General features: G+C 32.3%; 3 protein-coding genes across 6 annotated transcripts; 1 reads left to right on the forward strand and 2 right to left on the reverse strand.

The window, feature by feature from the left end:
- Positions 1 to 53: 53 nt before the first annotated feature.
- Positions 54 to 4,540, reverse strand: LOC136780281 (lipase maturation factor 2-like). 4 transcript variants are annotated; one of them, XM_066738555.1, is made up of 11 exons: positions 4,476 to 4,540; positions 3,836 to 4,364; positions 3,437 to 3,620; positions 3,270 to 3,371; positions 2,730 to 2,923; positions 2,471 to 2,649; positions 2,155 to 2,404; positions 1,874 to 2,079; positions 1,548 to 1,788; positions 1,262 to 1,478; positions 54 to 1,174 (listed from the first exon to the last, which is right to left on the reverse strand). In XM_066738555.1, exons 2-11 carry the CDS (start codon positions 3,927 to 3,929, stop codon positions 904 to 906), a joined length of 1,938 nt encoding a protein of 645 aa, XP_066594652.1. In that variant the 5' UTR covers positions 3,930 to 4,364; positions 4,476 to 4,540; the 3' UTR covers positions 54 to 903. The 4 variants fall into 4 exon arrangements, with proteins under 4 accessions (XP_066594652.1, XP_066594651.1, XP_066594655.1 ...); XM_066738554.1 differs by having other exon boundaries at positions 4,462 to 4,523; XM_066738558.1 differs by lacking the exon at positions 4,476 to 4,540 and having other exon boundaries at positions 3,836 to 3,960; positions 4,091 to 4,319.
- A 218-nt stretch (positions 4,541 to 4,758) lies between these two features.
- On the forward strand, positions 4,759 to 8,073 carry LOC136780282 (T-cell immunomodulatory protein). Its single transcript, XM_066738559.1, has 3 exons — positions 4,759 to 4,907; positions 5,146 to 6,675; positions 6,780 to 8,073. Exons 2-3 carry the CDS (start codon positions 5,161 to 5,163, stop codon positions 7,041 to 7,043), a joined length of 1,779 nt encoding a protein of 592 aa, XP_066594656.1. The 5' UTR covers positions 4,759 to 4,907; positions 5,146 to 5,160; the 3' UTR covers positions 7,044 to 8,073.
- Cdk5 (Cyclin-dependent kinase 5) lies at positions 7,609 to 9,580 on the reverse strand. Its single transcript, XM_066738562.1, has 7 exons — positions 9,441 to 9,580; positions 9,181 to 9,269; positions 8,804 to 8,997; positions 8,624 to 8,711; positions 8,389 to 8,560; positions 8,101 to 8,312; positions 7,609 to 7,745 (listed from the first exon to the last, which is right to left on the reverse strand). Exons 1-7 carry the CDS (start codon positions 9,475 to 9,477, stop codon positions 7,638 to 7,640), a joined length of 900 nt encoding a protein of 299 aa, XP_066594659.1. The 5' UTR covers positions 9,478 to 9,580; the 3' UTR covers positions 7,609 to 7,637.
- Between the last annotated feature and the right edge of the window lie 108 nt (positions 9,581 to 9,688).

The raw sequence follows: 9,688 nt of genomic DNA on the forward strand, positions 1-9,688 counted from the left end.
TTTACTTTATACAAGAAATAATCGAAAAAACATTTTGCATGTGTATTATTGTATTTATTTAGTTCCTTATTATTATACAGTTTGTGCGTACAAATGATAATAAAGACGATTGCATACAAAACTTCTTGAATCATTCAATTTATAATAAACAATATAAAATTCTATGTGCTACACACGTTTCGTTTTTTCAGGAGCTTTAAAGCTCTAAATGTTTAATGAATTAAAACTCAGCTTGGAGGTAGACTAATTTGCCTTTAAGTCCGCCAGTTAAAACACCCCCTTATTTCCCCCCCCCCCCTCATATGGACGCAAGATGTATATTCTCGTAATTGAAAAAGATATTAAAAATTTGAATACAACCTCTCCAATAGGTTTTACTATTTGCATTCAGAAACATCTTATGCTAAATTTTATTATCTCTTATAGTTACAGATATACATGTTTTCTTGGATCCATCTTTCGGGCGTTTTAACTAGCTAACGCTTTATATAATAGGTACATTTAATAATTATTAAAAAAATATTATATTTAATTGTAATGATTTTTTAATTATGTATTTTTAATTCAAAATGACTTGTTTACATTATTTAATTACACAATACTTGAAATCTATACTATATGTCGACCCGAGTTTTTGAAACTCTGTTGTAAAATATGTTTAATTTAAATTTAATAGCGAATGATAACTACTTAACTTTATCAGTTATTATTATTAAGGATGTAGTATGAACTTATCAAGAATTGAATAACATTATTGCATAGATATATAATTTTTTAATTGGAGTTATTTGGATGAACAAATTATTTTTCCATGAAATTTGAATAATTCAATTCATTATTTCGATTCGATATTATTACTCGATTGGATTGCTACTGGCGCACATTTGCCTATTCTAGATGTTTTTACTTCTTTTTATTGGCAGCATTACTAAATCGAGTTAAAATGAGAGTGCATCCAGCAGTAAATATACTCCAAGCTAGTAAGCTTGCTTCAACCTTACTAGTCAACGTTCTGAGACTATCAAGAACAAATTTAAATGCTTCATATGTTGTTTTCTGTGCAGGTTTACCCTGAATTACTTTAATTTTTGTAAGGTATTCGATTAGAGAAGTAGTATCGGAGCTAAAAACTGGGAAGTATTCACCAATTTTTTCTCTTGTCCACCATGTATTACTACATTTTTATGGAATAATAAAAATATATTATTTAAAGTACTTAAAAAACTCGCAGTGCAAAAATAGTATTTGTTAAGTTACTTACGTTTGACTTTTTAGTGTATAATGGTAATGGTAAAGACTAGCTCGAATAAATTTGGGTGGTTTATTTTTAAACGGACTTTCTACGGTATTCATTAGTGCTAGCACCTCAGGTTGCCCGTTTAATAAACGGTAGGCCAAAGACATTAACCATGGATTTTGATTATAATTACCCAAAGCAGCGAACCACATTTGCCAATCCAGACGAGGTTGATGAGGTGCTGTAAAATTTAGATACGTGTTATGTCAAAAACAAAAAAAAAGAGAATATAAAATCTAATTTCACTAACCGACAATAGGTAAAGAATTATTAACATTTCCTGGCTTATAAAGAAATTCATATTCTTTCCATGGTCCTTCAATATCATTACTTCCTTCAATAATAACTTCTGGTCTACCTTTTACTCCCGTCATTTTTCTAAACAAACCATAACCATTGACTAAATGAAACTGATCAATTTTTGTATAGACTTGTTTAATTGGTACTGGTATTGTTGAATTATGAGAAGGATGCAAGTTAGCATTTGGTACCTAAAAGTATAAATATTAAAGAATTAATTTATATTGTTATTTGATTTAATAATTTCTTTAAAATTAACTGATATTATACACTTACAACGCTCATTGCAAAAATGAAAGTTACTATTGTTGAGTATAATAGTGTAATAAAAGTAGTAATTATTTTATTACGGGTTCCCTTAACAGTTGCCAAGGAATTGGTTATAGCATTTAGTATTGTAAATGCTAGAGAAGTTAGACCAATATATATGGAAATTGGAATTACACGATAAAGAACATAGTCAAATTGTTCTTGGGTAAATCCTAGAAATCAATATTAAGAAACACTTTACATGCTTTGAAAACTGTATATGAATCTAGGATATTTGTTAACATTACCTATTTTTGCTTCTATCGTCCATTGATCAGTAATTTTTAAATTATAATATACGCAAGTTCCATAGAGTATTCCTCCATACACTAGTATACAAACTATAGTAGATAGATAGTTAACTACCTTTAAATCATCATTTTTTGATTTTTTCTTATAAAAGAATGTATCATCTAATAATGATATACAAAGGCAGATTGTAAGAAGATTAAAAAAGTTATAATTTCCTGTTGCTATTATATTCAATTGAAGAAACAGCTGAAATAAAATTTCCAAAATTATTTGAAATTTTAATTCTGTATAAAGATCAGTTATTGTACTCACTTGACTGTAAAAGGCAACTGTTCTAACTTTTTTATTTGGGAAAAAAAATAAAAATGGTATAACAAGTTCTAATATGTTAACACCTACAGTCGTCAATCTTAGGAACCAGGAAGGTAAACGATGAGCATACCATGCCAAAGAGGTAGGTATACACTGAGATTCAAAATGAATACTTAAAGCTGTAGGAAATGAATTTTATGGGTTAAGTATTTTATATGATACAAAATATTAAGAAGAATATTATGTATATAGAACAAACCATCTAAGCTCCACCAAACTGGACAACCTGAAGTAAGTTTCACTACACCACTTGAAAACATTAAACGGAAAAGTAACCAGCGCACAGTCCAAAATGAAATTGCATCACTGGGTGTACTTAATTTTTTTTGAGAAGGGTACCAAAATGGAGCTATTATATTGCATAAAAATCCTGCTTCAAGTAAAAGAGTATCCCTAAAATATTATATTTTTGTATTATACTCATTCATAAATACTAATTAATTTTAAAATAATATTTAAAAATTTAAAGGCTTCTTAACTTTATTAATTAATAGATCTCATTTAAATATTCTATAAGTATATAATATTATTTAATAGAAACTGTAATGGTGATAATATACCATTACTTTTGAAGCATAATTTGATCAAGTATAAACAGTAACAGATATACAGCTAATTTTACTTTAGATTAGGTTCAAACTTGATATCATTTATATAATACTGAATATCTTATTACAATATCTAACAGCATGTCTATATGCATTCTTAGAATATAAATTTATATAAGTGTAAAATTTACCATTGGTACCACATAAATACTTGTCCTATCTGATATAATGAAAAGTACAATGCCCATAATATACCAAAGACTGGCATGATACAAAATTTTTGTGAGACAAAACTGAAAAGATATGTTTTGTTATAAATTGTTGAATATGTTTCATTAAATAATAATCTGTAACTTACCCTGCAAAAGATAGAATGATGCCTATTAAGGATACTACATCAAGCATATATTCAATATTTAATCCTAGATATGGAGCAAACCATAAAAATGTTGGTTTTTGTTTTAACTTTTGAAGCAGTGTAGTCCAATCTTTATGCTCCAGCTGTGTTCTTGCTGGCAATACTCCATTATCTCCATATAATCCTGTTTATAGTAATTAACATAATTTTTCATCATTTTTATTTATAGTAGTAAAATAAAAATATTAAATATGTTACAAAAGTACTCAATAACACAGTTTCATTCTATTCTTTTTAACTCTTTAATAGAGACTCAGATAACAACTTTAAATAATTCATTTAATAGAAAGTTGATTAAACATAGGAATAAAAACAGATTGAAAGGTATTTCATACTTACCCGGAATTTGAATATAAAAACTGAGGAAAGCAAAGAGATATATAACGCAAATCCCCCTCAAAAATAAATTTCTTGTATATCGTACTTGTACCATGATTGCGTTTTAGTAGTCCAACAATGTATTTCTGTTAGGAAATTCACATTTATATGAGAAAACGACAATTCGGTTACATCAAAACGGAATACGGTTAGTTTATGCTTCTGTACTGCTCTGTCTGTACCGAAACAACTGTGTATTTGTACAGTGTACCTTACTTGTATACACTGCCCAGCGTTATGCTTGGCTAGCTACTGTGCCTACTGGCGTCTGGCTTAACCAATAAACCAGTATCCACTGTATCGTCTGTATCCAGCCAGTATTCGCTCACTTCACCGACTTCACCTTTACCACCTTCACTCTTCACTCCTCCGATCTTTTTGCCCAGCAGTCTCCACTCTCCAGTTTCCACGGTTCCACCTTCACTCTCCAGTCTCCAGACCCTCCGGCCTCCAGACGTCTCCAGTATTCTCCCGGTTCCGGCTAGAACAGCTAGAAGACTATATACTACTACTTTAAATAAAGAATAATTAATGTATATACTGATCAAACATAAGTCACTATTAAATTCTATTGGCAATAGGCTCACAGAACTTGTTTTACATTAAGAAAAACATTCGTTTGGTTTGGAGTCATATTTCAGCTACCATATTATTGAGTACTGGTCGTACACAGTGGTGTTACACAGTACACACTAGTACCGGTACATAGTATAGTACACTCATACACATACATGTTTTATCCCCCCCCCCCATTCCCTAACCTCTCCCACACTCCACAGACACACAGACACCACTAAACAGTCGCGTTACACAGAGTTTCTCACACAGTTACAACTTATGTGATGTCTCTCTCTATATATTTAAGTTGTGTACATATGTATGTCGTGACTCGTGGACTGCTTGTGATTGTGCAAGCTATTTCGAAACGATTTGAAGTATACTTGCAGTATCCAGACTCCAGTACATACATGCACTGACATGCAGTAATAACGGAACGCAGCCACAGAAGACAGAAGTGGTCGTCCTCCTGAAGGTATTAAATGAATTTTTGCTTGATAATAAATGAGTCATCTTTAATATATTTTATCACATTTACAAATTCTATTTTTGATTTCTTTTTGCTGTTTTACTCCATGATGGAAATCATTGATAGTACAAGTGCCTAACCTTATTTTCACTATTATATTACATACTATGTAGTATTTATCGTTTTTTCCATATTATAAGATGTTTAATGTCTGATAATGTTTTAATTTGAACTATTTTTACAGGTGACATGAGAAAACATGTTGCTGTACAAGACACTGTTTCTATTTGTGGCATTTGCCATAGCTAAATGTAGCGATATAACTAGAGCAGTTTTTGGGAATGTTTTGGATGGAATGCCAGCTGCATTTGGTGATTTTGATTCAGATGAGCTTACTGATGTGTTTATGTTAAGAAAAGATGGTAGAACAGTTGAGATATTTCTAGCATCCGACCAAGAGCCTTTGCTAAGACCTCGTCAGGATTTGAACTGTACTTTTGATGATATTGTGACAAGTGTTGTACCAGGAGATTTTAACGGAGATGTATTTATGGATGTATTAGTTACCACAAGCAAGAGAAGTGATCCAAATATTACCCATGTACATATTTTATGGAGTACAAATGGGCAGCTTAATTGTAGTGACAGAATTCATTCCTTAATTTCTATGAGGGGTCAGCCTTTGGCCTTGGATTATAACCAAGACATGATTATTGATTTATTTGGTGTTGATGAGCAATATCGACGAACTTTTTGGATATTTAACCAAAACAAAACTTTTACAGTTAAATATATGTCAGCTCCTCCTGAGAAGAGCCCACTTTCACATATAAGTGAGCCCCACTCTAATGCTTTTTTGGATTTAAACAGTGATTTTTTTCCAGACCTTGTAGTCACAACCAAAAATTCTAGAGAGATTTGGGTTGGCTCTAATGACGGATTTACATTCCAACAAGAAATTTCTTTGCCAGACAATCTTTCTAGGGACAAAAAAGATACTGAGTTGGGACAATCTTTATATCTAGATATGGAATTAACTGGCAAAGTGAATCTTCTGCTGCCAGTTTGTTTTGATGCTGAATGTACAAATAGCACAATAATGATGTACTCCGATGGCTGGCATAATCTGCATGTTAATTTCATGGATAGTAATAATGTAGTTTGGACATTTGTAAAGCCAAATGGAAATCGTTACACGGATACAATAACTCTTAGAGGCGGAGATTTTAATATGGATGGATATCCTGATCTTCTGGTAACATTAATGTCGACTGTTAGCAAACAAAAACAAGCATTTTTATTACAAAACGTAGCTTGTACCGATGGGGTATTAAACAGAACCTTCGAAATAAGATGGAATGCGTTACTTCCATTTAAAAATGATACAGCTATGGCAGTTTTCTACGATTTCTATCAAGATGGAATCCTTGACGTTATTCTGGTTGAGGTGGATAAGCAAAATAATGCCTATCACACCGCGGCTTTTAAAAACAGTCTTGATTACGATGCCAATTTTGTTAAAGTTATGGTACTGACTGGATTGACCAATAGCCAATATCCTATTTCCCCAGGATCCCTTGGTAAGAAAAAAAGAACGTATGGAACAAACCTGCCAGGACCTTCTATCGCTTACAAAACTACCACTCAGGACGGTAGTCCACGTAACGCTATTGCTGCTCAGATACCACAAAGCGCTCATTTCTCTTTGAATTTACCTTACACTATTTTTGGTCTGGGGAGGACTCCTAATTTTGTGGACACCCTTACTGTAGGGGTAAGTTCCAATTTTACTATATTTTTAGTTAATTAATTAATTTTCATTGTACTATATTTTATTAATCAATCAATTTTGTTTTATCGAACCCTGTAATATTTTAGGTGACTGGAAAATCACGTGAATGGCCCCAAATAATTCCAAACTCACAAATGGTCGTGATACCAAATCCTATAGATGATCCAGTAAGGTGGAAAGCTCAGTTATTCGTGACACCCAGTAAATTAATTTTACTCAGTGTGGCAGCTTTAACTGGAACTTGTGGTCTGATCTGTTTCATTATAGCAGGCTTATATTGGAAAGAAAGGCGAGAGGATAAGCTGGAGAGATTACAGGAAGCCCACAGATTTCATTTTGATGCTATGTAAAAATTCTGTTAAATCTCTAATTAAGCATACGCATCGCAAAAATATCCCACTAGAAATGATTATGCTTACAAGGTATAATCCTTATCTAAGTAGGGTGATTTTTAATGAAGTATTTTCTCTAAGTAGATGTCAAAGGTGTATAGTGCAAAACAATTCTGTTGTTATTTAAGAATGCTTTAATGAATGGTCGGGACTTAACACGGGAAGTTAATAAATGATATTAAAAGTTTCATGTTCTTAGATACAGGTGTATTCCATTGTGAAAAAAGCAAACGCTTTCATTTATCGTACCAGCCGTATTTTTTACGACCAGTAATTTTATCCCTTTCGCAATAAAATTGATAACTTCTGTTTTTACCTTGGACATTTGTATATAAAACAGGGCTCATTGATTATTCGCAATTACAGTCTACGCGTCAAATGCGAAATATACATATATATATATATATATATATATATATATATTTATATATATAATATAATTATTTGTATGTATATATTAACAATCTCGGCTTCTTTTGGTCACCATGAGAAATTCACGTAATTTGCATCGTTTTGTCTTGATTTTTGTTCTTTAATACCTTTTAATGGTCATTATTGACACCGGTCATTTTTAATGGTGGGATTCAAGTCCACGAAATACGGATGGGCCATCGCTTCATCAGCGGGCAAACGCAACGCAGGATTGCACACTAGTAATCTCTGCAAATAATTATGTAAATTAAAGTTTAACTAAACGATAGTACTATATTAATATTTATTAGTCATATCTTGTGATACTTCAAAGCTCTTAGATTAATTCCTACTATTTATATTTTATTGTATAAAGTCTACAAAATATTAGTTAGATTTAGGCTGTGCGTTCCGAGTTACACATATGCGCACTTAAAGCACTCAAATTTTATAATAAACGTAACATAACTATATATTCTGAGCGTTTTATGAGCAACTCTGAATGCAGCCTTAGAGATACTTATCATTGAAAAATTGTACCTTATATAAAATTATTAATATAGTTAAAGAAAACATGTTTGATTAGTGTAGTTGATTTATTTACCTGCAGTAAGTCCTTTCCTCTGGAATTTAGTTTTGGAGTAACTTGAGCCAAACCTTGAGTAGGATGATATTGTGGGAATGATTTATAGTCAGGAAGAGTAGTTAATTCTGGCCAAGAGTCCTCGGTTGGGGTACCCAGCATTTTAAATATTCGTTTTAGCTGATCATCTACATCCGAGCCAGGAAATAATGGTCTACCAGCATTTGCTAACTCTATATTGGATAATTTATGAAAGGAAAATTAAAAACTATCCAATTATTAGTCATAAGATACTTTAAAGAGACTTTCCAGCAAATATACATCCTGCACTCCACATATCAATGGACGTAGTATATAGTTTTGCACCGAAAAGGACATCTGGAGGACGGTACCACAATGTCACTACCTCAGCTGAATAACATTTAACTGGAATGCCAAAAGCACGGGCTAATCCAAAATCAGCTAACTTTAATTCTCCATTCTGTGTGAAAATAGTATATTAACTAATTACCTAAAGACGGACAAAATTTACTAATGCTTTTACCTTGTTAATAAGTAAATTTTGTGGCTTGAGATCTCTGTGTAAAACATTTCTACTGTGGCAAAAAGCTAAACCACGCAATAATTGGTACCTATTAAGAAAAAAGTTAAAAATAAAATAAAACTTTAATCAATTGTACAGAGCCAAATTTAGATTTTATTATGGTTAAAATTAGTTACTCACAGAAAAGACTTAACAACATCCAAATCAATCTCACCATTCAGGCTATCGAAATACTTCTTAAGATCTTGATCACAGTGTTCAAAGACTAGAGTAAGTTTCTTATCACTATGCAGTACATCGTACAAACGAACAATGTTTTTATGTTTGAGCTCTTTCAGCAGACAAATTTCGCGTAAAGCAGAGGATGGGACACCCTAGGAAAGGAGAAAAATATTAGTCATAGATAAAATATGCTACATTGTGAAAGTTAAAGCAAAAGTCCCAGCATCTTACATGGAAAACATTACGAGACATAAAATTGCCGAGTGGCCATGACTCGTTGATAAAAATCGATTATTTGTTTATAAATAAATGGGATGGTAAGAAAACAAACTCACTTCGTCATCATCGTCCAATCGTACTCTTTTGAGAGCAACTATTTCGTGGGTTTCTCGGTTTTTCGCCTTGAAAACAGTGCCATAAGTACCTGTAAATTTGAAATAATAATTAATAAGAAAACATTTTTAAGGAAAATAGTTGCGTCTGTCAAAATGCAGGGACGCATCTTGTTATCCCATTAGATTTGCACTCACAAATTTTGGATAAGGATCATCGATGATAGGGTTGAGGGGATAGGAAAATAATTCTATGACATTACCTTCCCCTATTTTCTCAAGTTTCTCATATTTTTGCATATTTTTGGCGGTCCTACGGGCGGAATAATTGCACAGTTGCTGCGCTGCTCCTGCTGGGAACAAGAACAACCCAGGACCGTCGAAAATGCTACACCTAGCTAACACTCACCCTTTACTTTTCTGCATTTTGCGCATAATTAAGGTTAGGTTAATCCAGGTTAAATGACCAATCAGATGAAGACGCGCCAAGTTCAAAACAATGTCTTACGCA

This window comes from Prorops nasuta, unplaced genomic scaffold (assembly GCF_024137725.1).
Source record: "Prorops nasuta isolate Cenicafe-Biocafe unplaced genomic scaffold, Cenicafe_Pnas_1.2 PNAS00018, whole genome shotgun sequence".
NCBI lineage: Eukaryota > Metazoa > Arthropoda > Insecta > Hymenoptera > Bethylidae > Prorops > Prorops nasuta.